Below are 26,046 nucleotides of genomic sequence, written 5' to 3'. Positions count from 1 at the left end.
GGACCGAAGAGTTACTTTCTTAAGCAAGCTGCCAAATTAGTTTGATGTTTGAAAATCAACACATTGTGTCATGGCTTCGATGCTTCTGTATGATTAAATTGGGCAGTAGAGCAATACTATTCATTCATTCAAGGAATTATTTTTTTGTCAGCTTGTTGCATTTGTTGTTACATTTTCTCATGAAATTAAGACACAAACACAATTGTTTCCTGATCAACAAGTACACAAGTGTAATATTTCATTTTATTTATATATGCAAGCAAGTTTATGTCTTTAGAAATAAAAAAGCCACTGTCTGCCCAAGCTGTTGGCACAGATATGTACAAAAATGGGGGAGTGAATCAAAGAAAGCCTGCTACTAAGCAAATACAGTGGAGTACAAAAATTCTACGATGGAAATGAAGAAGAAGAAAAAAAATCTCCCTACGTCCAAAATGTCTAATATTGGTGTTCATGTAGTTACTACATGAACACCAATATTAGACATTTTGGACTGTATATAGCTGACTCAGACTCACTTCAACTAAGTTTTAAGTCCTGTGGTGGCACTCATGATGGTCAACAGCTGAATTAATTCAGGAACAGAGGAGCAGATTTTTCATCCTGTAATTCAGAGTTGACGATTAGAGCTGCAGAACTCACACTGTAAAATTCCAGTCTTAGATTAAAATAAAATGTCACAAAATGTTGTGATACACATTTTATGTTTTGGAAGGTTTGCTTTATGCTGAACTGACACATAACCAAAGCTAGAGCTGTGGAAGTGTTGGGAGTGTGAGTCCAATTAAGCACCGGACAGCAGGTTGACAAGAAGGATGCAGGATTGGCATGAGTCAATATAAACATTTTCACAGGGAGTTTCAAACAAATGGGGAGCAAGCAGCTCATGTCCACTCCTCTTTCTCACACCAGTTGTGACATTTTTGATTCACACAGAATATTTCCAGTTCAGGAAATCTGTGATTGTTTCTTACATCATTTATAGCATGCTACCACAACCAGCAAAAATCATGTCCCCTTTCGACTGTAGCTAATCAAGATTTTCATTAACTTTATCTTTTTTTTTAAGCAGTCGTTGTAGACTTGCTTTGGCTACATGAGCTGTGCAGCATGGGCTTGTTGCTAGGTAACATGTTGATTTAGTGACAACATGGTTTGAAGGACCAAGACTGAAAGTCCTCAGTGCAATTTCACGTTTGCCAAAAGGGAATTGCTCATTATAACTACATGTGAGAGAAAGAGGCAAAGGGTGTGAGCTGAGGCTGGTTGGTGCATTATGGGTGACCAGAGCAATACATTACGTCATGGCAAATCTCATGAAAACCAATGAATATGACTTGCAGTTTCATCATGCACGCCTATTCCAGAAATTCAAGGATAAAATGTTATATTTAGTTGTAGTTTTGTTAAACTGGTACAATATATTGCTCTGGTGGTAAACAACTAAAGAAGCTAGCTAGCTTAGCAACACCATTAGCAACTAGGACTTCAATACCGCAAGCTAAAAAGTGAGGAACAAAACAAAAATAGCAGAACAGCGCAAGTGGAAATTATTTTTCATACTGTTTAATCATTAAAATTATGACCATTGAATGCATAACCATGCCACAAACAACAACTAGATTCACTGTCTTTTTTTATTAACCTAGAATAAGTTTTTCTTCATTTTTATGAATTAATTCATTGTCATCATTGTTACTTCTTCATGTTATACCAATGCTGCAAGACTATACACAGGTCCCACAAAGGGGACATCAATGCACATACACACCAATAATAAGAGATAGAGAGCTCACAATGGTCAATAAGTGCACAAAACGTTTTTTTTTTATCTGAGGTTAAAAACACTGACAAGACATCCATTGTCAGGCAATGAAATAATATGAAATGAATACTGTTAATGCAAAACTAGACCCTTATAAATACTGACATGTATTCAGCCAAGACACACAAGCACACAGCCACAATCTGGTGAAGGTTGCCTGTTGTGCCTCATCCAGGCTGCATTTACACACTGTCAGGACGCCTTGTCGATTCTAAGTTGGTTTAACTCAATATCAATATATTCTTTCACAGGACTGTGGTTTTCCACATGATGCAATTCGATCTTTCAAAAGCTCTTAAATGTTGAGAAAACATTGTGTCTAACCTTGTGTTCATTTCCGATTCATAGTCAAGACAATGTCAAAGCATTGTACCTTATATACTACAATTTGTGAAAGATGCTTGTTTAATTTTACCAAATCATAACACGCCAAAATCTCAACATTTGTTTTATTAACCAGCCTAATTGTTTCAAAAATATATTTTACGTGATTTTGTCTTCCATCAATATTGTGTATGTGTTTGTGTGTGTGTAAATACACTTCTAAGGGTGAGAAGCTGTACAATAAAACTAAACTTCACCTTTCAGACTGTTACCTATCAGAAATCATCTTCTCGGCTGCTCCCCCCAACTGTTTCACATAAATGTAATCTTTACACAGAATATATGTAGGTGCCGTGCACAATACTTCTTACAAAAAACATAAATTTGCCTTTTTGGACACCCTTCCATAATCATGATTTGACAAAAAAGCATTAAAGGTTCTTACTAAAATAGTGAAATGTTGCTGTGAACAGTAAAAGAGCAGAATTATGGCTCAGAGTGATGGCAATAGTGGAGTTTGTGTGTGCATGTGTGTATGTGTGTGTGTGTCTCTGCTGGTTGTCTCGTCATCAATCTATTAATCAGTCAATCAATCATCCTCATTTCAGCTATTCCACTTTCAACCATCTCTACTGGCAGATAGAGACTCACGTTCCCTCAGCGCTTATTACGATCATACAATCATTTTACGAATCAGTTTCTTGCCACTTAATGCGAACAAAACATGTATTTTCACAGAATTACAATTAGGATGCAATGTAGCTCTCAATCCATAAAAGGGTAATGTGACATTCTCAAAGGAATAAGCACTAAACTGAAATAAAATGACTGCTGTTAAAGCTATCAAATATTTCCCTCCTGTATCTCCTGTGATGCCTATCATGTCTAGCAAAGGCCCTCAAAAGATGTGAGTCCTACGCTTCTGAAAAGACACAGTTAGGACTGGAAAAACACACACACGCTCACCCTTACATTGAAAGCTACACACACAAAATAAGCCACTATTAAACAGCCGAGATACCATTCACAGTTATCTCTCCTTGATGCCAATGACGTGTTGTCTGTTGTAGTGAGGATCTGGATTAATTTCATTACAAAAAAGCAATTTTGGTCCAATTAAAGCCAGATACACAAAGACATAGCTACTACTGAACATGATAGCAAAACCATAGAATCAAAGTCTCACAATGGCTGGTGTTTATACGTGTACAGATGAGTTTTTTTGTGTAGTTGTGTGTGCAGAATCACATAAAAATGTGAATGTGATACCAAGCCCCCACCCCCAACACACTGCCCTTTATATGTACCCCTGTTAAAATTACACATGTACGATGCTGGTAAAAATGTGGCAAAAATTCTAAAAAGTGAGAAAAATCTAGTCTTAACAGACATGAAGACAATATGACATTGATATGACATTGTAAAAGATTTTGTGCTGCTATGATGTGCTGTTTCTGGAGTACAAATCACAAGTTTACACAAACATTGTCAGGGAAAGGTAAAGAAGCCCAATTTCAACAGTTATTTCAAATCACCGACCACCTTTAATGCTAGTTGTGAACCAATCTAATCTGACATTACGAATAGAGTATAAATAACACTAATTCACTACCAACTTACTGGGCCATGATGCCACCTTATCTAGGCAATATGTTTGGATTAATATCACGATTAACTAGCATCAACATTTTTAAGTGCATTTTGTTGAAAAAAAAAAAAAGCCACAGCCTGCTATGCTCATGAACATTGGTGGCATAGGATACTTGTATTTATTGTAATTGGAAGTGAGTACTGTTAAGGAAGCAACCGATGAAACTGGGCTCCAGATGAGAGTTGGGAAAATATTTGGTCAGGGTTTATGTGAGTCAAGCTACCCATTTGCACTCATTTAAGTACAAACTTTCCCGTAAACCATATTTCTTTGCAATACCAGTCATCATAATGTGGATAAATGACATAGCACAGCATGACACCACCATACGACACTGCCTGCACAACACTGACCATTCATCCACAAATATACGTATGTTTGTGTGTTTTTGTGCATGTGTGTGGGATCTGCGCGTTGTCGGTATCGAGGATTTTGATGGCGGTTTCTTGATATTACACACCCTCGATGAAAAGATGATCTTACATACAATGAAGTCTTCCGTGTGTCTTCGACTGACTGTTGCTTAGTGTCATGCAGACATTTCTGATGATAGTTCTTTCATTTAATTCATCTGCAGTGCTAAGCATTTTTATTAAACCACTACCCAATTATATGGTTTATGACACAACCTTTAATTTTTTTTAACAATTAACACCCCAGTAGTTTTTTGAAATGCTAAATTGTAATGACAGTTATCCATGATTTTTCAAATGTACTGTTCTACAAAATATAGTATATATATAGAGAGCGTAAACCACATTATCAGTCACATAGCTATTTACTTTCAATGGTTTCACTTGGTGATTATTAATTATTTTTGTTAATTATTTTTTGAATTCTCAGACAAGCCCAGCAGACCAGTCGAGAGCTCAGTGAAATCAAAGCTCTACATTTCATGCACTTCATGATGCTGAAAGGTATCTTCTCACTTTAATGACAGGTGGTCTACTAAAATTGTTAAGCACTGCACATTCATATTGCATAACTTTGAATCGTCGGTCTAAGTCTTCATAGTCTAGGTCAGCACACGGAGGATATCAATGTTTCTTTTCTTCATCATTTTTGATGCTTACCACAGGTCTGTATATATATATTTTTTTCATACTGATGTATATTGATTAATATGTTATGTTCGTATGGATGACTGTGTGCTGCAGGTTTGTGTGTGTGAATAAATACTTTAGTGTGTCTGTTTGGTAAGTGCATGCATTGTTTCGCATCATATGTGTTTATGTGTAGGCATTGAGGCGTTCTTTGGAGCGTGTAGAGTGGATATCATGCAGCTCCTGCTCCTCCTTCGACTTGATATCTTCATATTTCTGCATCCGACTTGCATCTTTCAGGTATCCCCAGTTAGCAGCTAAGGCCATCAGAAAATGGACCTACAGGGACAAGAGGAAAGCAAGAAGGGATGGAAGGAAGAAGTTATTTTTGAACTTTCATTGCTGAGATTACAGTGGAACCTCTGTTTTCATATGGGAATATAGACAACCATTCAAACTCACAATCATATCTATGGGCAATTTGGAGTGCTCAATCGGCCTACCATGCATGTTTTTGGAATGTGGGAGAAAACCGGAGTACCTAGAGGAAACCCACGCAGGCATGGGGAGAACATGTAAAGTCCACACAGGAAGGCTGCAGCCAGAATTGAACCCACAACCTCTGCACTGAGGCGAACGTGCTCACCAGTGATCCACTGTGCCGCCCATGGCCCTATTTTCTTGCCTAGCACATTTTTTAAACTGCAATTTGTTCTTCTGAATTCAGCATGTGAGTGGGTGGAGTGTTTCTGGGATGAATACCAACTCCCTGTGAATCTAAGGAATGACAAAACAGGACTGTAGGTGGTCTGTGACAAAATTTAGTTTTTTACGCAATGGCTGACAAAGGCAAAGGTGCTATGAGGTACTATCATTAACAGCAATGATATTGGTAGATTTACTCACTATATATGGCATAGAGATAGATCTCTGAAAGAACTAAATCACGCCATCAGTGCAAATCTGCACAGTTTAGTGACTCACTTGCCAACCACCCCCCTCCCTGTTGCCTTCAAAAGGAAGCTGAATTCAGTTATATGCACAGTCGGCAATGTACCTAACTAAAAAAAAAAAAAAACATTTTGAATAAACTACCGTATTTTTCGGAGTATAAGTCGCACCTTTTTTCATAGTTTGGGTGGGCGCGATTGTCGTTGTTGGCTCATTGAGCTTGTTTTGTTAAATAAAGAGCCGGTTACCAAACCCACGTCTTGCCTGGTACTTTGGTAACGCTACAATATAATTAAATATACATAGATCCGTGGAATAGTTGGAGCCGCAACTGACGATGAGTTTGACGTCAGCGGCGCATGGAGTTCCAGAGTCAACAACTGTTTTCTTTTTTTTTTTTTTAAGTGACACAGAGGACGAAGATTTCAATGGATTTAATGATTTCGAGTGACACGGATGGTTCGATAAAATTGTTGTTCATATTATAGTTTGATATATACTTTATACATAGTTATATGGGCCTGTGGAACAAGTTGAACTGCAACTGATGTCAGCGGTGCACCGCACACACTTCCGGGGTTAGAAGCACCAGTGTTTACACAAAGGACGAAGATTCCAATGGATTTAATGATTTGGAGTGACACGGATGGTTCGATAAAAATTTTCTTTATATTATTGTTATTTGATATATAGTTTATATCTAGTGATATGGGCCTGTGGAATAATTTGAACTGTAACTGACAACGAGTCTGGTGTCAGCGGCGCGCCGCACACGTGGCGTTGTTTACACAAAGGACGAATAATTCGATGGATTTAATGATGTGGAGTGACACAGATGGTTTGATAAACGTGTTCTTTATGTTATAGTTATATGAATCACTGTTAATGTTAAGTCAGGCCCGTTCTCAGCACCTCGTTTGTGTTTATGTCATGTTAGCATACCGTATCGTTTAGCCTGTTGTTGCTGGTTCATGTCTCTTCTTGGTGTTGGATTTTGTCAAAAAAATTTCCCCCAAAAGTGCGATTTATACTCCGGTGCGACATATATATGTTTTCTTTTCCCTTTATTGTGCATTTTATGACTGGTGTGACTTATACTCCGGTGCAAATTATAGTCCGGAAAATACGGTATGTATGATCAATTAAATATCCATCTATTTTTTTTGTATTGCTTATTCTCAATAGGGTCGTGGGTGAGATTGAGCCTCTCCCGGCTGACTTTGGCCAAGAGGTGGGGTACTGGTTGAAATTAAATATTGTTTTCTTTGCAATAAGTTGCATGCTCACCATTGCAATCACAGCAGCTCCTGCTCCAGCCAGTGCACACACAAACAGATGGAAGGTCAAGTCCAGCTGCAAGAGTCAAAAGAAGGCTTACAATTGTTCATGTGTGCTCTTTTTATGCTTGTTTTATATTTGTTACCATTTTAGTCAGATCAAATCATACTGTACTTGTTACCTCATTAGATTCACACATCTTGAAGAACTTCTCAGATCCCGTGCATACCTTCCTCTCCTCAGATATGGTCACGGCCCCTGATGAACAGAAACCTGATCAAGACTAAATTAAATTGTAATTTTTGTGTCTTTAATTTATATGTATAATGGAGCCTCCAAAGTTGATCACAATTCCTCCTGTGACGCCGGTTGGTGTTCACGTTGTAATTTCAAAATAGCTATGAAAGATTTTTCATTTTACTGTCAATTAAATTAACTGTCAATACTGTCAATACTGTCAATTGAAGTCATATTTTAACATTAATACTAGTAGAAATGTAAATCAATTACTTTTAACAATAATATAAATCATACTTAGACTAACGTATTTGGTGAAAGCACAAAACGCACTGACCTATATATAAAAAAAAATGAGGAGCTGCTGACACTGATGATAATAGACAACTTGTTGCCCCCAGTTACTTACAGAAATGTTGGAAGTAAGGGGAGTGACACACATCATGTCTATAGAACTCCGGATGTTGCTGTAATGCATCCCACAGTGCACTGCGCCAGCCATTCTGGCAGGCTAAAAAGTTAGGCGCTTATTTCACTGCATTGTTTTTGCTGCCCCCCGATGTAGCTCTATGCTGATTTTGGACTTGCTGTATTGTGGGATAAATACTCACTTGTGTTGTGTTGTACTGTATAATAAGAGGCTGAGACGGCTTGCTGGGGTTCGATGGTCACTTTAGTGCTGCACTAACTCACAACCTATTGTCAACTACATTGCAGCAGCGCCCCTTGGTGGTCGTAGTAGTAACAATACACCACACCCACCATTGGTTAACCTGTGAGTATACCTTTTTCAAAACAACTACTTTAATTCCAATTTGCATAATAATTAGAGATGTACGTACAGGGATGGATAATTTTGATTATTGTGAGGAACACATGTTTTGCAGCAAGGGTCAAGGTCGAATTAGCTCATGCGGAACTACCCTTTGAAACATGGGTGTTACTCATTGATCCAAACATTAACAATATTTACATACCAAACTGGCGGAGGTCCAGACAGAGGTTGGCTCCCTCAACCACGCTGGTGTTCTTGCACATGGACCAAACATTGAAGTACATGAAGACTGGCAGGCTGGTGAATGCTGTGACACCCAGCCACACCAGGAAAAACAGGTAGGCCAGGAACATCAGCTGAACAGACAGAACAAACTCGGTAACACAAAACTAGAAATCTAAATCGTGCTTTTCTAGTCTTTTAGTGAGACAATAGCCAATATATCCAAGGTCCATTATCCAGTAGTTTACATTTTTCAGAAAAAAAAACATATTTGTCAAAACTCTCGTATGTCCAGACAATGTTGCACGAGTAAATTGATCTATGAAAAAGAGTCCTCTCTGACCCCATCTTGTACTTCAAGTTTGATTTCCAAGAAACCACCAAGCCAGATGGAAAACAACCAATGAGAGACAAGGCCTGGCTAACAAGTTTTCAGTTATTGGCAGAGCACTCGACAGCACATTCTTAGTGGCATCCTGCTGATTCGTTATGTTGGGCTTCAAGGGGTTGCTGAAACTGTGGTGGAAAATCCACCTCTGTAAAATGAACAAATAATGCCCATCCCTCATTTGGCAACTGGGCATTAGACTGGCAGACATAAGAAGAGTGAAAAGGTCAGCTGAGAAGATTTAAAATGCAGAATCAGCAATATTCCTGCTCAACAAGTACTATAAGTTTATCACCTTTGTTAATTTTTTGGATAATGGTATGTTCCAAAAAAATAAAACTTCAAAAGAGTAACATTGAAGCCCCTATTTTGGTAGACAGATGGCCATGTGCTCTGCAAGGGGAGATTTTGCCGTTTACCTGCCAATGTCATGCACAGACCCAAGTTGGTCTATTTCTGTTTTCACATAGTCATTGTGATTAGCGAAGTGAGACTACATTCAAGTTTTGCTACCAGTTTAATACTGTTTAACAAGTTTCCCCTTAAATGCAATTTTCACAATCAATATCTTGGCTAAGTTACATTTTCATTTTTCAATTGGGGAAAAACTTTAATTTCATTGAGGTGTTTGAGATGCTGTTTCCTTGTTTTCCTTATTTTAGATTTTGTATTTATATTTATTGGTGAACTTGTGTGTGTTTGTGAGAGAGAGAGAGAGAGAGAGAGAGAGAGAGAGAGAGAGAGAGAGAGAGAGAGAGAGAGAGAGAGAGAGAAGCATCTGCTGCAACATCAATACATTGCGGTATTCCTGGGCTTTTTTTTCCATCTTGAACTCTTGTGTTGCTGACACAGCTTAAAATGTCCTGTTATGCCTCCCGTGCTAATTATTTGATGTCAAATTTGAATAAAACATTTGTGTTTCAGAAATCAATATATTACTGCTTTTCCTGGTTCGAAAATTCACAACAATAGAATATGGTTCCAGTTGATGAGCATAAAGTGAGTCACCCATCTCTTAGGAGGCATGAGCTGAAACAAAATATAAAAAACTGTGAAATCCTATTGTGTTTGGATATAAGATTTCTTACAAATGCAGTCAGGCAGCGTCCACAAGCAGTAATCTTGAACTCTCCATACAGATCTCTAATTGCTCCAGTGGTGAAAAATGCCTCCACCAGCAACAGCACTCCAAAGACAAAGAATCCAGCTGCAAGGCCGTAGATGATGTACTTCAGGATGTCAATGCTGCAGTGAAAATAAACATCACTCTTTCATTCCCAAGGTCCATTCTAAATTTTTACATTATGAATCATTTCATCATCAAATCATGAAATAATTACAGAAGTGGATTTTAATTTTCAAAGAAAGGAAATCAGATATAAAAGTGGAAATAATCCTGAAGTATGTTTATTGCGATAAAAGGTGATGGTGTAACAATATTTTTTGGTGCCTCGTGGAGAGCTTGTCTTTTTCATGTAATATAATGATCCAGAACATATATTGAATCATAGGTGTCCAAACTATAGACCGGGGGCCATTTGCAGCCTACCGTCCATTTTGGGTAGGCTGCGGCATACACTATAAATAACTGACATGGCCTGTAATGCTACTTAAATAAAAAAGTGGGGGTGGGCAGCATTAGAAAAAGAGCTTTCAAAAATCCGAAGGGATGTGAATAATGAGGCCTTCCATGACAACTAACTACCAATTACACAAAAAAAAATCTAGATAGGCAAAGACACAAATAAATTTACAGTTAAAATAGTAACACAATTTCTCTTCAAATCACTGTGGAGAATTCAGATAATTCCGTTTTAGAAACAAAAGTGGTTTCCTTTGCTTTCTGCTGGATGTCAAAGTCCGATATTAAATTAATGGTTTTCAAATCTGGTCATTTTACCACAGATTGTTCTTGATTTGGTTTTAAATGTGGAGATGGGATTCAACTGTAACTCATTATAGGGGCTGATTTATTCTAGTTAGCTACCCCACCGCCTCCTAAATGATTTCCTATCGTCTTTAACCCAAAATAGCGATATTATACAAAATAATTATAATTGCTTCATTTATTGATTGTTTTTTTCCGTGTTTAGCAAGATAAATTAAAAATACTCAATGTAGCTCTAGCATCATTCTATTTTTCTGGATGTAGCCCTCAGAATAAAAAAGGATAGACACCCCAGTTAAGACTTAAATGAATGGCTTCATCATCAGCAGTGGCAGGTTCTAATTCTGATTTTACCACTACTACAGTTGGGCATGTAAGGCAACTTAAGTGTCTCATTTAATAGAAATTGTTAGCCTAAACAAAAGTGTGATGTTCATATTTTCATCCAGTGATCCCAACGCCCCGTCTCCTGTTTTTGTTTTGCAGGAAAAATTCCAGAATTTAAGCTTTTAACTTTGTAATCCTGCATTCCACTTCAAAATCACCAAATATTTACATAAGTCAGAGTAACATAGCATCTTCCAAAGGAGTTGAAGGACCACATAAACTAACATGTTTTGTGAATATATGAATATATGCTTGCTCATCTCTGATTGATAGGGATTTTACTTAACACATGTTAAAAACTACATTATGATTCAAACTGTAACAAAAGCCAAAAGTATTGGTGCATTTTTAAAACAAGACATTATGACAGTTAGTCATTTAAATGTAAACACAAGTTCTGGCTAATCATGATTAGATAACCAGATATGGTTTGGATTGTTGTTGTCACTCACATGCTGAACACATCCAGTGTTTCTCCAGGTGCTCGGATGACCTCAAAGTAGTTCTGGAGGATGGTGACGGTTCCACTCAAAGCCTCATGACCACATCCGCAGAACAAGGCCACGCCCATGTAGAGGATGATGGTGGCGATGAGGGATGCCCAGGGCAAACTACCCACACATCGCTCACAACACTCCTTACAACCTGAAAAAGAAAACCACATTATTGAGTAATGCCCGAATGCCTTTACAGTAAAATTATCATGTTGAAGATCGAGTTGATAATACAGGAATGACCTTTATTGACTTTATTTGTTTGTTTGTTTATTGTAATGGAGGAAAAATATTAAAAATTAGACTACAAATTCACAACATGGTAAATGTTGGTAAAGAGCAAAGTGAGCACCCTTTTATTTTGTATTTTATTGTTGTGACATGTTATGAAATAAGCTGTTGAAATGGCTAATGGGTGTGTCTAAGGCATAGCAATTGAAGCTATTAAGTTCACTTCTGACACAGCGTACTTACAGTTTGTCCTTTGGGGATATTAATGTATTCATATACAATATGCAAAAGTCATTTTCAAAGACTTATTTATTGCTATATTTCTTTTAACAGGGGTCATTTTTGACATTTGATGAAGCAGGTGGGACGGTGGAACACTGGTTAGCATGTCTGCCTCACAGTTCAGAGGCATGGGGTTGGATCCCGGCTCCGGGCTTCCTGTGTGGCGTTTGCATGTTCTCCCCATTCCTGTGTGGGTTTACACTGAGTGCTCCGGTTTCCTTCCACATTCCAAACACATGTATCAGGTTAATTGAGCACTCCAAATTGCCCTTTGGTATGATTGTGGTTGTGACTGTTGTCTATGTGTGTCCTGCAATTGGCTGACAGGTTCAGGGTGTCCCTTGCCTACTGCCCGTAGTCAGCTGGTATAGCATGCCCGCAATCCTAGTGAAGATAAACGGTTCGGATGGATGGATGGATGGATGGATGGATGGATGGATGGATGGATGGATGGATGGATGGATGGATGGATGGATGGATGGATGGATGGATGGATGGATGGATGGATGGAATAGACTTCAGATTCAAACCTGAACAGGATAAGCATTAGAAAATTATTTCTATTATCAATCTTTTTTCATTTTCATTATTCATTATTTTCACAAATATATTACTATATTAACTTCATAGTGATGGTCAACATACTCCTCATATTTCTAGAATTATGTGGAGTTGATAACTATATAAGTCTCAATTAATCAGTGAGATCCAGAACAGATGGATATACAAAGCCAAGATACGATTTTATTTCAAGCAAACTAAATTTAATGACTGAATGGAAAGGAAGGAAATGACAAATTATTTGTCATCACTTGTGCTCATTTTCCTTATCATCCTGCAGGTTTTGGCAATCCATTTACCAATTGTAATTTGAATAAGGCCAGGACATCATTCTATTCAACTGTGAGTGTGAGCATGGTGAGTGGGTATCTATCCGTCTGATATATGGTGGCTTGTCCTGAACTCCGGTACTTGTTATATATAGCAAAATGTATTTAATATTATAGTGAGCGGTGGTGGGGTCACTGAGTTTATTTGAGGGGCAACTGCTGCCTCTGAATTTACAGCATTTAATATACCTTTGGATGGTTTTAAAGCTCCAATTGCTCCATGTCTTCTACTAACCTTCATTTAGAAATTTCTTTAAAATGGTCACAGCTGTTTTAGCTCAAATTGTTATCTATTGTGTTTTTGTAATGATAATTTCAAAGTGTATACCTAAAGAACCACACGCACACATGCACGCACGCACACACACACACACACACACACACACACACACACACACACACACACACACACACACACACACACACACACACACAAACACACACAAACACACACACACACACACACACACACGCATAGATAAACAGCCCACATGCAAGTACATGCAAAAAACAAAATGTATTGAAAACAATAAAAGCATCTCCCTCGTTCTTAGAAAAGAGCTTGTGTGTTTCCATTTGTGTGAGTCATCCTACTGCTCATGTTTAATTGACCAGCCATGTTGCCATGCCAGCAGGGGTGTGGCAGGAGCCTGCTGACCCACTTTGCCTGTAGCGTTGTCATGGCAACAGTGCAGCTCGGCAAGCATCACAGCCATACTAATACACATTTTCCTGCATAGATTCACAGGCACAAATCATGTCAGTTCATTCCGTGATTTATTTTGCAGAGATCAATGTTTTAATTCAAAATAAGAGCCATAACAGTGGAAACATGGTATAAAATAATTTGCACTGAAGAGCTGAAATTTTGAAAATGTTAATTACAATTAAGCTCATGTATACTAAAGAGAGAGCAACAGCAATGTGTACATATTTTCTTAGTTTAGACCAGGGGTGTTGAACTCAGTTTTTTCACGGGCCGCATTGTAGTCATAGCTTCTTTCGGAGGGCCATTAAAGTCAAAGTCAAAGTCAAAGTCAGCTTTATTGTCAATTTCTCCATATGCCAAAGACACACAAAGAAACCGAAATTTCGTTCCCCCCTATCCCATGGTGACAAGACATGGCTCACAACAGACAAACAAGTAAACAAGTACAACAAAAGCGTGCTGAATAAATAATGAATAAATAACACAACAATAAATAAATAAATAAGAGGAGCAGAAAAAAAAAAAAAAGGAGCAAGTGCGCGTACAGCAGACATTCCCGAAAACAGCGCAACAGTGCCGCACGCTACGCAGGAGGGGGTACCGAGTTCAGGGCCCTAACAGCCTGGAGAAAGAAGCTGTTGGCGAGTCTGGTGGTGCGGGAGCGCAGGCTCCTGTACCTCTTCCCAGAGGGCAGAAGGTCAAACAAAGAGTGAGCCGGGTGACTCACATCTCTGGCAATCGAGGTTGCCTTGCGGGCGAGATGGGAGGTGTAAATGTCCTTCAGGGAGGGGAGCGAAGCACCAATAATCTTACTAGCCGTATTCACTATGCGCTGCAGGGCCTTCAAGTTCTGTTCAGTGCAGTTACCACCCCAGACAGCGATGCAACTGGTGAGGACGCTCTCAATGGTGCCACGGTAGAATGTAGACAGGACTGCCTGAGGAGCACATGCACGCCTGAGCTTCCGCAGAAAGTACAGGCGGCGCTGAGCTTTCTTTGCCAGTGACGAGGTGTCAACCCAAATAAATGTATGAGCACCTCATATTATGTACAGTAAAAGCTTCAAAACAAACTGACAAATAACTCGTTTTCAAGTCAGACGAGTAAAAACTGGTCAAATATTTAAAAAACAAAAGATATTATTAAAAGTGAAGATAATTTGCAATTCTAGTAATGACACACGGATTTGATGCACAATTTGTCTTCGCGGGCCACATAAAATCATGTGGCGGGCCGTATGTGGCCCCTGGGCCTTGAGTTTGACACCTGTGGTTTAGACAATCTCATATTTTAATATTCATATGTGTGCAAATCTTCTCATTCATATAAACATAACTGCTCAATCAGAACACAAATATAACACACAGACCTGTATAAAGACACACACATAGACACACACGCACGCACACACACACACACACACACACACACACACACACACACACACGCACGCACACCCCCCCCCCCCCACACACACACACACACACACACAGGGGGGGTGACGCCCCCACACTCACGGATACCAAATGGTCATGTGACATTTTCCCGCCTTTTCCGGACAGTATAAAACAAGCTGACCTGGAGAAGGAAACTGTTGTTTCATCTGCTGCCCTGCCATGTGTACTGACCGCCATTAAACAGCCCACGATCTTACCAATAAAGAACCAACTCTGTACTCCACACCTTTGTTTTTTTTCTGGCTCAACAACGGACATCGCTCACAATACGCAACAATACTTACTATATAAAAACACATTTGCATAAACAATAGCCATTCAGCCATTTTCTGATTAAAGATCACAATTATTTGTCACATTAGTGAGGCAGTTTTAAACCAGATGGAGGAAATATGACACACCGTGTTATGCATGTGTGGAGAGGGACTGCTTTTTTTTTTTTGCTTGTGATTGCATGAATATGACATTACTCGAAATATGTAGAGGATGCATATTAATTAAGTTGTATTAGACAAAGTATGTGTATAGCAGGTATTTATCATTGTGTGTTCTATACTTCAGTCATATTATAATCCATCACATATTTCCTTATTTGGGTTTGATAAGCAGGCAAGACCCAGTGACCTGGTAAAAACTGGGGCACGATAAGCACAAATGGCAGTATGTGCTCCTAAACATGAGGGTAATTCCTTTTTTTGTGAGGAGGTACAGCATTGATAGTGCAGTCATTTTTTTTCATTTTTGATGACCCTACACCAGTCACTTACACAAGGTAAGACCTGCTAAACGTCAGGCGGCGTATTCTGCACCTTTTTCTGTCGCCAACTTTTACCAATCCCACAAAATTTTGAGGGGATAATTACAGGGGTGCAGCTGCACTTTGTGGGGCCTGTTATCGACAAAGCAAATGAGGGAAGTGTGCTGGCGTCTTGGTGAATCTTCAAATTCAATCTCCTTTGATTTCACTAACCAATCTACACTCTCGGGCAATCAAAATGGACTTTGGGTATTTTGCCGCTCATTGTTGGAGTGAAATCTGGCTCAGTGCATTTCAGACGATGCACTTCAGTCCAATACTGGCTTTGGGCCATCAGACCACAGTTAATGTCGAACCTTTTAAAATTTTTGTTTTTAGTTATTTAATCAGCCTATAAATTTGAGTTTATAGATTCTATATTGTTATTGTGGTTAAACCAAGCTAACATTGCTGTTATTTGATTGCTCAGTTGTGTTAGTATTTAGTCATTTCATTTACTTGTTTACTTATTTTGCTTTGGTCAACAAAAATATGTATGCAATTGCTGAACTCAAAAGCAAATGACAGCAGTAACTCGAATGTCCCATATACTGTAGATTCTTGAAATCCTCATCGTGCACACAGTCGCACGCAATCACACACGCGTGCTCTGCTGGCATGGCCTTCTGAAATTATTTTAACTGTCAGTCAGAATGTTTATTCAACCTTAATTCCCTCCTTGCCGCTCCATTACTGTCCATGGCTCACACTCGTGCCTGCAATTTCTCCTTTTAAGACGTGACCAACACATTCACTTAGCACTGTTAGGCATTTCGTAATAAGAGTGATAACAACAATAATATCTGACCTACAGAGAATATAAAAAGTATACACACTCCTGTTTAAACACAAGGGTTTTGTGATCTCATCAAAAAATAGAAATAAATAAACTATTCCTAAAAATGTCATGTATAAACTATACAACTCTATTGAATAAAAGGAGGAAAAGTAAATATAAACAATTGAGATCATGGGCTCTATTATTCTGCTCAAGTCTAAAGCAAAACACAGTCTACTGTCCACATTGGTCGAGTTTTCTTTTTTTGTTTTAGTATTTTCCTTGACATTGTACAGCTAGAAATGGACAGAAGAGGGCATTTGGGATGGGATGTAGCAGACTCACGGGCAATCATCGTGGATCTCCTCATGAAAATTAGCAAAGTCTAAGCGCACACAGGGATTTACATTACAGAAGCAAAAACAGACTTGCTGCGGTCTGTGCAAAAAATGGTGTTTATATCGGTAAACTGCAAGATCTCCCCTTGCAAATAATGTAGCCCAATACACATGTGATGTGGCCAATTGGAGACCGCCTTGCACCCACTTCTGCCCCCCTTTCACCCCCACAATAGCTACTATGTTGCACTGTCGTTATGGGGCAAATTTGTTCAATGAATTCATTTCTAGAATGATTCAGAGGGGTTTTGCCACACTGTTGTCATATCTATGGATGAAATACGATGGCATCCACCACACAAGTACGCAAAGCGACAAAACTGTCTGTTTGCGCCTCAAGAAAATACACCACCTGCGCTACCAATTAGACTGCTTTTTCTCACCAAATTAGCCAGCAGAGCAAGTGTAATAGAAATTGCTCTCAATCTGCCAGGACGTCTAATAATGCGCAGGACTAAAAAAAAAGTTAAAGTCAAAAGTCCCAATAATCGTCATCACACACACATCTGGGTGTGGTGAAATTTGTCCTCTGCATTTAACCCATCCCTGTGTGATTTTGACCCATCCCCTGGGGGAGAGGGGGGGAGAGGGGAGCAGTGAGCAGCAGCGGTGCCGCGCTCAGGAATCATTTGGTGATCTAACCCCCCAATTCCAACCCGTAATGCTGAGTGCCAAGCAGGGAGGCAATGGGTCCCATTTTTATAGACTTTGGTATGACCCAGCCGGTGGTTTTGACCCACAACCTTCCAGTCTCAGGGTGGACACTCTACCACCAGGCCACTGAGCTGAAACACACTAAACATATAGAATGAATATATGGCAATTTTTATGCTGAAAGCAGGGACACCTCCAAATGAAAATTGCGATTTTGAAGTTATGGCATGATGCTGCACCATCATGCTTCACTGTAGGTTTGATATTCTTCTGGTGATTAACAGTCATGTTTGCGCCAAACATACCTTTTGGAATTATGGTCAAAAAGTTGAAGTGTTTTTTTTTTTTTTGTAAGATGAGCAACTTTACTCCATAGCCCAGACACATGAAGAGATTGCTGTCACATGAACTAAATAGTCAGTAGTTGTGACTCTTCCATGGTGCTGTCGATCCTTTGGTACACCTCCTGACCAGATTTCTCATCTTTTCATCAAGTTCCAAGGCACATCCAGCTTTTGATAATGTCACTGTTTGATGATGACTCTCTTTACTGTTTATTCATGGTGGACAGTATTTACTGCCTTAAAAATGAATTTGTACAATGAGGTTGCTCTGTTGAAGCTAACTCTGGACCATGGCATGCACTGTTGAATGTAACTACAAAAAAATATCTACTAGAACAGCAACATTTTATTTAGGGTACCAGTGCTTCTCAATCATTCTCTGTTATTCCCAGGAAAAAAGTCCCCCTCCCGCAACTCTTCCCAGTGACTATAATTAGTATTACAGTCAAGCCTCGGTTTTCGACTGCAATCCGTTCCGAAGGCGGTTCGAGAAGTGAATAATGGAAAAAAAATTAATCCGTTCCAAGACTTAAAAAAACGCCTATTTAAAGCATTTTTTCATTTGCGCATTTTTGTCCGATCGCGCAACTGCAGCGCACCGCCGAACGCGCAACCGTAGCGCACCGCCAACCGCGCAACTGCACCGCGCTGGTCGCATTATTGTGACAGATCCGTCGCTGAAATTTAGAAAATATTTTTTAAGTCCTGATGTACTTTCCAAAATTTTAGTGGACCTCAGTGCGCAGGGAGCTTAATTTGGTCCGATCGCGCAACTGCAGCGCGCCGGGCGCTCACTGTCGCATTGGTTTAAGAGCAAACCTCGGCAAATTACGGCTCGCGGGCCACATCCGGCCCTTTGTACGTCCCTGTCCGGCCCGCATGAGGCCAATCGTAATGAAAGAATAAAAAAAAAATCGTGTCGTGCGTACAATACAACTGTTTCACTTGTATTTTGAAAGGCGTCGCACTTCCGTGTAGCGTACGTGTATGTGAGCTGTGGGTGAAGGTGAACAGTGCGAAGTAAAGTTGACAAGGAGCGCCGTGTTTTCAACAAGACATGGACTGCCAAGTATTTCGTTACAGATATGAAAGGTAAAGCCATGTGCCTGATTTGTGGTACACAGGTCGCTGTGTTTAAAGAATATAATTTGAGTCGCTACTACACGACCAAGCATGAGAAAAAATACATCTGTCTGATAAACAGGGCGCATCAGAGGCTGATGCGTTGCTCGCAAAACTGCAAGCCCAACAAGGACTTTTTATCAAACTTCACACCCAGAGATGGAGCGGCTATGTCATTTGAGGAAACGTTAAAGAAGTTAAGAATAAATTGTACTGATTAATAATTGTTTTTTATTGGACCTTTACACCACAATTTCACATAGCTTAATATAAATATAAACAGAATAATTGTATTCTTCTAATTACCAGTACCAACTATTTAAAATAAATAATTTAGTGCATTTTACAATGGAAGAAAATTGAGCAGGTTTAAGTTATCGTAGGTGTGGCCCTCTGACACAACTCAGGTTTTTCATGTGGCCCCTTGGAAAAATCAATTGCCCACCCCTGTTTAAGAGCGTCTTTGTGTTTTAGGATGGCTTTACTGCTCCCACTTGCTTTGTTTGGAGGCATGATTAGGGGTTAATACAATCCTCAACGTAACGAAAATACAATAACAACGAACGGAGTCAGTCGGCATCTGGGTCGCGCGGTCGGGTTTTCTCAGGTCCTCTCGGCTCATCTCGCAAGGTTCGACCTTCTAATTTTTGTTCGACAACCGAAGCAAATACATCTCGAAATCTTCGTTCGAATTCCGATTTGTTCGAGAACCGGGATGTTCTAAAAGCGAGGTTTGACTGTATTTGTCTGTAAAATTGTAATAAGTACACCTCTACATCACATTGTATCCTAATTAACATGTTCCAAGGGGTCCCACGCACCACCCCTGCTATCGCACCAGCTGGACCCACCCCATTACTTGAAAAAGGTTAAGCAGATGCACTGCGTGCGCTGATGTCCATTTAATATGAGTATGAATGTGATTGGTTGATTCTGAACACAGTCATATTTCCAGTGAGAAAAGGATGTACACATTTGTACAACCTTATTATTGCAGTTATTTATTTGTTATTCTCTTCTCTTATTAGTTGTCTTATTTTCCGATTTAATTGTACAGGCTATTGGTCAATCAAAATGGTCAAAAGGTTTTAACTAATTTGACTACAAAAGCTGGCTTTAGAACGGGGTGTGTAGAATTTTTATATCCACCGTAGCATTCTGTAAACATATTTGACAATTAAAAGTCTTGCTGGACATAATCCATCTCCCAATTTACGCATTCCCTTTTGTTTTATTACTTTAATCTGAATGACAATATAAAAAAAACATGATGAGGATAAGCGGTGCCAGGGATGATGACAGATGGATGAACAAATAGTTGGACAGATGGACGTACAGATTGATGGATGGATACTAGTTGAAAGTCACTAGTCATTACTTGAAAGTCAAGCATTGTGTTAGGATACTCCCAGTATTCATACTTTTTGCTGGGCTCTTCAATTTAAGACTGGTCCATATAGTAGCTATTAAATATCAATAAAAGGAATTTGCAAGTATATGTACATTAGATTCTTTATTATTCACTTTGCACACAAGTTTATAAACATTAAGTTATAGTTTTTTTGAGTCTCCACTTACTGAAAATGTGCACAGTTTGAAAAATTTTACATGACTTTGAGGACCTTTTACACTGATATAAGAACAGCATCGGACATCATCAGAGATCATTTTGTCTGTATCATGAAATCAAACTACATGTATTTCCTGGAACAATCCAATGGAATTAAATATGATTTTGTTTGTTTGTTGGTGGATATGTTCTATTAATCCTCAATTTAATACAATGTATTATTTAAACAATGTATTACTCTGATTTTATTCTCTGAAGGCAAATTCCATGTTCACTGTTGTTGTACATACTGTCATGTGCATGAACATAACACAGGACCCAAACCACTCATATGCAGAGAAGCAGATATATCAACCTGAAAAGAATTTGGTGCTTTGCCAGCCTGTCTCCAACAATCAGATGCATTCGGTTTTACCCTCTTCTATTTTGTTCCCGCTCTCACACCACTCTACTAACGCGCTCCTGCTATGAGTGTGCTAAGTCGATTTATATTGACTACTTCTTCTCTCCATTAAATTCTTCTCTTTTAGTGGTCATAATAATGAAATGGATACGAGGCTTATATACAGGGCCTATTTTCATTTGTATGTCTCTTGTCAGCTTTCTTTCAGACTTAATTGAATAGTTGTACAGACTAAAGAAATCGTGGAATTACTTTTCTACTAGTGAAATGACCACTCGCTGTTTCCTGTAAAGAGCAGCTGCCTTTCTGGCAACATCATATGCCACAACTCATTCTTGATTATTCCCAAAATCCCTAGACAGAGTGGTGTTAGTCGTTAATGTCTTCCACTTTTGGTTTTCCAGCAACATGACATGTCTGACCTGTTTTATGTTTGTTCATTGGGTGATTAAACTATGGAGGATTTGTAAACCAAAAATCTAGACTCAATGGACATCACCATATTCTGAGTTTGCTCTATGGAGATGCTTTGCCATGGACCCACTGCTGCCAAATAATGCAAAGCACAATCATTTTGAGTAGCATCAAATTTGACTGTGATAAGTGAACACATAACTGTTTCAATGACTGTCTCAACAACTGCTCTGGTAGATTTCCCAAGTGGCAGCAGAAAGAAGTTCCTCTGCTGGACTCCCATTTTCAGTGCACAAAGATTGTAGTTTCCTGAAATTTGACAGTTTTGATTGTTGACACAGATAATTTGGACAGTGTGAAGAGCAGGCTTTGTGAAAGATGTCTCCTCCAGTCCACAACTTCTTGTGTCTTGAGCATGTTCAGCTCCAGGTTGTGCAGGTTGCATGAGTGCACCAGCCTCTCCAGTTACTGTTGATATGTACACTTAATTCCATCATTGAAGCAGACAATAACTTAAGTGGCATCTGCTTAAAGCTGGAAGCACTGAGGTACACTCTTATACTATAGAGAACAAATAAGAGTGAAAAGAGGACTGGTGTTGATGGTGCATGTGGGTGAGTTTTCCATAGACACGTTGGCACGCCTGTTAAGAAGCTCTTAATTCAATGGCAGGTAGAGAGTGGAGAACTTCAAGGATGATGGTTTGAAATGCATTGTCAAAGTGTTGGAAAGAAGTGCTGCCCCGTGTTGACTGCATCAGCCAGTGAGCTATTTGCCCTGTTGGCAAACGGCAAAGAATCCAACATGGTGGTCAGATGCTCTTGAGGTAGTCTAAACAAGGTACTTAAAGGACTTTATGACCACAGATGTGAGATTGACAGACCTATAAGCATTTAGTGCCAACTGCCACGTTTCTGGAGAACAGGGACAAAGTTGGAGCAGTTCAAGTGAGTGGTAATTCATTCTGTTCCAGAGAAACCTTTAGTGTTCACAGTGACTGAGTGAACACTGGCGCGATCAGCGCAGACATTCAGTAAAGGACGTGGAAACCCACCTGGACAAGGAGCCTTCTTGCACAACATCCTGTTCTTGAATTGTTTAAGGCATTTTTTGAGCCCCAACATTTGGTCGCCAGACGGTCGCCTGCACATGTAAAAGATTTCCTCGCAACAAGAAAAATCACTAAAACAGTTGGCAAACATCTGGCGAAAATTTGCAACCTTGAACAAGCCCTGACGAACTCTGACATGAAAACAGTATTCGTTCCTTTACAACAGAAAAACCCGCAATTGTTCGCCACTAAGGACTTTACTCATTGGCTACGTTTACATGGACGCGCATTTATTCAGATTAGAAGCCCGATCGGAATAAAAATTAACACACACCCATTCGGAATATTCTGATCGGATCAAGACAATTCAGATTATGATTTCATTTCAAACAAGAGGGGTGGTTCAGCGTACATGAAAACATTTATTCCAAAAGTCGGAACAAACCCTCTTTCCCGCGCATCTCTGTGTGGTCAGTTTATGCGATTCTGTTAGTCCCGGAAACAAGTAGAAGCAGCGCAAGCATGAGACTCGGCAGACGCAAGAATTGTCCTGGAGGATACATTGCAGCTCCATTAAGACGTGTTAATTCGGCATAACAGCGCAGATGGGAAAATACGCAGAATAATGCTAAAGTGGACGTTTAAAGTGGAAATAGATGGAGCAATGTTTTGTTGACACGCAAATCGCAATGGCTTCTTCTTCTACTGCTATTTCCGGTATAATCTGTTGATCTGCGCATGTCAGAATGAATTGTTCCTCGTGAAAGTGTGACGCATCAACATGCAAGTCCTAATCAATGTTTTTAATGTCCATGAAAACGAATCAGATCAGATTGAAGAAATTTTGTCCAATTTTTTTCATTTACATTCAGTTAATCAATCCTCGACACTGTCAGGACTCGTCCCCAATCGTGTCATAGTTCTGTTCGCGTGTCTGTGTGCTCGCCCCTCCCCTCCTGTGTGCCCATGATCAGTGTGATTATTCCCACCTGCCTCTCGTTACCTGTCGTGTATATAAGTCCTGTCTGCCCCTCACTCCCTGTCGGATCGTCGATCTCGTCCCGTTTGCTGTCCTTGTGGTTCCTGTCTGTTTCGAGTCTGTTTCTGTTTGCAATCCCTGTTGGCCAGTCTGTCATGTTATTAGTTTGCCAGTTCTCGTCTGTTTCCCTTGATGCCTCGTTCCACTTCCCTTTTCCCTCAATAAACCCTGGTCCAAGCTGCACTTGGTCGCCCTGCTCCATGTTCCATCCGATCCGTGACAGACACAGTGCAGATAAACAACAGGAGTTAATAGATGGTCTCTCCTTTGCATTTACTGATACGTTAAACTTGATTTTATGATCCTAATAACTATTAAGCAATTTGTTAATCACCACAATGTCATTCTCCATTGTATTAATTATGAATCTTATTTATAGCTCTATTGCTTGCATTTTCAAAGGATCAATAGAAGACACATTACATGACAGAATAGTGAATCCACAATCACACTACAGAAAGATAACAAAATGATGGAGAGGAGATGAAAAGAATGCTAAACAAGGGAGTGTTCAAACTTGCAATGGCAATGTATAGGGGGAAAAAAACATCTTCCGCCTCCTGCAGTCCACTTGAAGTTGTAACAGCCCATCAGAATAGGGGTTTTTATACACCCAACAGACTAATAACTGTAAATTGTTTTAGAAGGTGCAGTAGCTATGATTGAACATTTTCCTCCTCCACTTTAAATGACATAATGATAAGAATGAACCCTTAATAGATCATAATAAAAACACGTGGAACATAAAATCTATGAAGACAAACATTATTAGGCTGGTAGGTACCACAAATGATTGAAACTCTCATTAAATTCTAATTACTCCCAAATTATTTTCTTTAAAAAAAATACTCGTGATGCTGTTAAATCTCATCTGCGTGTAATTATTGTGTTGTTAAGTATGATTCTGGCTGCCTTGCAGGAGGAGAGAGGGGGTCTCGTGGGCGTAGGCCAAACCACATATTATCAGGTTTGAATTTTGTTCCTATTTTGACAAAAATGAACAATATCAAGGACAGGGAAGAGTGACTGAACAAACAGTGGCACGGATAAAAGATAATTACAATGAAAAACAAGTTTGCATCAAATACCAACCGCAAATCCGATCGATCCAATCAAATACCTTCCAGACAAAAAAATGAATAAAAAAAAAATGCATGGAAGAAAATGACAATGTTTCTATGGATTCAGAAGTGAATTTCAATGTAATGTTAAATGCAATTCAAATAATAATACTTATTCAAAGCAAAAATGATTTGTGTCATTGGTACAATTTGTGTGCCTGGAGTATGCATGTTTCACAGAATGCAAGGAAGAAAATGGACACGCCCATTTTGACAGACGACAAATGACATACTGTAAAAACATGGCTATGGTCTAAACATGACTGAAAAATGAAATACTCAGAGGGACTAATGATGAGCTAAATAAAGCATGTAATTAAAAAAATATAATAAGAACACAAAATGGTTGATCGGTTGTAGAGAGGGGAAGCAATGATGGTGAGGAGCAGGGAGAGTGAGACAGTAAAAATGCAGCAACATTGTGATGGACAGACAATCCCGGTAAATCCAGTTAAAAACTGATAAACGGCGACACTTATGAATAAGAAAAACAGCGCGGGGCTCTCATGAGATAGGCAAAAAAGGAGGGTAGGCAGGGGAGAGGGGCACAGACAGACGAAAACAGGAGACATGTAAAGAGAGGAGAGAAAAAAGCGCTCAGACAAGCGTGAAGCGGCAACAATAGAGGCTAACAAAGAAAATCCCAATAGAGACATCAATCAGTGCTCCACTTTAACGTTTTTCCCCCTTTCTACATAAACGTTCTTCATCCACCCATCCATCCAACAATTCCTTCCATCCATATCATCTGTCCATCCAGCCTTTCCTAAGCAAAACAACATCGTCCCTCCAAAGTCTGCCATTTCATCTCATCCCCAATCTGCTTCATTATCCATTCACCAAAAGACCCAGAACAGAATATGGCCGTATGTTCTGCAAGACTAGTCACTCGATGAATGCGCTCACTGGTAAATAATGGCAATGAGTCTGGGAGTGAAAATTATTTTAAAAAATGTTATTTGGACCATGAGCAATACATATACAGTAAATATCGTGTTTTTCCTCTAGATGCAGCACATGCATGGTGTGTCTGCCTACAATATAAAAAGCCACTTGGAAGGATGTGTGAACAGAACAATGAAAGAATGCAAGAATGCACACAGATAATGAGATGAAAATAAATAACATATTTCCTTTATATCCTACCTTTCTGGCTTTGTGATTCATCCATGTTTTCTTCCATTGATGCAGATTAGATTCCTTTTGTCTCAGTATCGGGTGAAACGTCTCAAAGCTCCTTGCTAGCGCTCAGCAAAGTGTGCTTGTGCGTGAATGTGGGAGGCTGCCTGTGCACGCGCGTATGTGTTTTTCTCTCCCTGCAAAT

The 26,046-nt window shown here is 39.3% G+C and overlaps 1 protein-coding gene across 1 annotated transcript; it reads right to left on the bottom strand.

Moving 5' to 3' along the window:
• Window positions 1-202: 202 nt before the first annotated feature.
• Window positions 203-26,046, bottom strand: gpm6ab (glycoprotein M6Ab). Its single transcript, XM_088372861.1, has 7 exons — window positions 25,869-26,046; window positions 11,422-11,614; window positions 9,783-9,939; window positions 8,287-8,440; window positions 7,254-7,330; window positions 7,082-7,147; window positions 203-5,182 (listed from the first exon to the last, which is right to left on the bottom strand). The coding sequence occupies exons 1-7, from the start codon at window positions 25,903-25,905 to the stop codon at window positions 5,030-5,032; spliced, it is 837 nt and encodes a 278-aa protein (XP_088228987.1). The 5' UTR covers window positions 25,906-26,046; the 3' UTR covers window positions 203-5,029.

Source organism: Syngnathus floridae, chromosome 4, assembly GCF_059516105.1.
Source record: "Syngnathus floridae isolate MCC-2025c chromosome 4, RoL_Sflo_1.0, whole genome shotgun sequence".
NCBI lineage: Eukaryota > Metazoa > Chordata > Actinopteri > Syngnathiformes > Syngnathidae > Syngnathus > Syngnathus floridae.
Note: the sequence above shows the minus strand (reverse complement) of the source record. Positions and strands in the feature narration are given on the sequence as shown.

Excerpts from the sequence above, each read along its gene's own strand:
- gpm6ab (XM_088372861.1), bottom strand. The coding sequence starts at position 25,905 with ATGGAAGAAAACATGGATGAATCACAAAGCCAGAAAG. Across the intron at positions 9,940-11,421 it reads ACACTGGATGTGTTCAGCAT|CATTGACATCCTGAAGTACA; the intron begins GTGAGTGACAAC and ends TTTTCACTGCAG. Across the intron at positions 5,183-7,081 it reads GAGCTGCTGTGATTGCAATG|GTCCATTTTCTGATGGCCTT; the intron begins GTGAGCATGCAA and ends TTGTCCCTGTAG.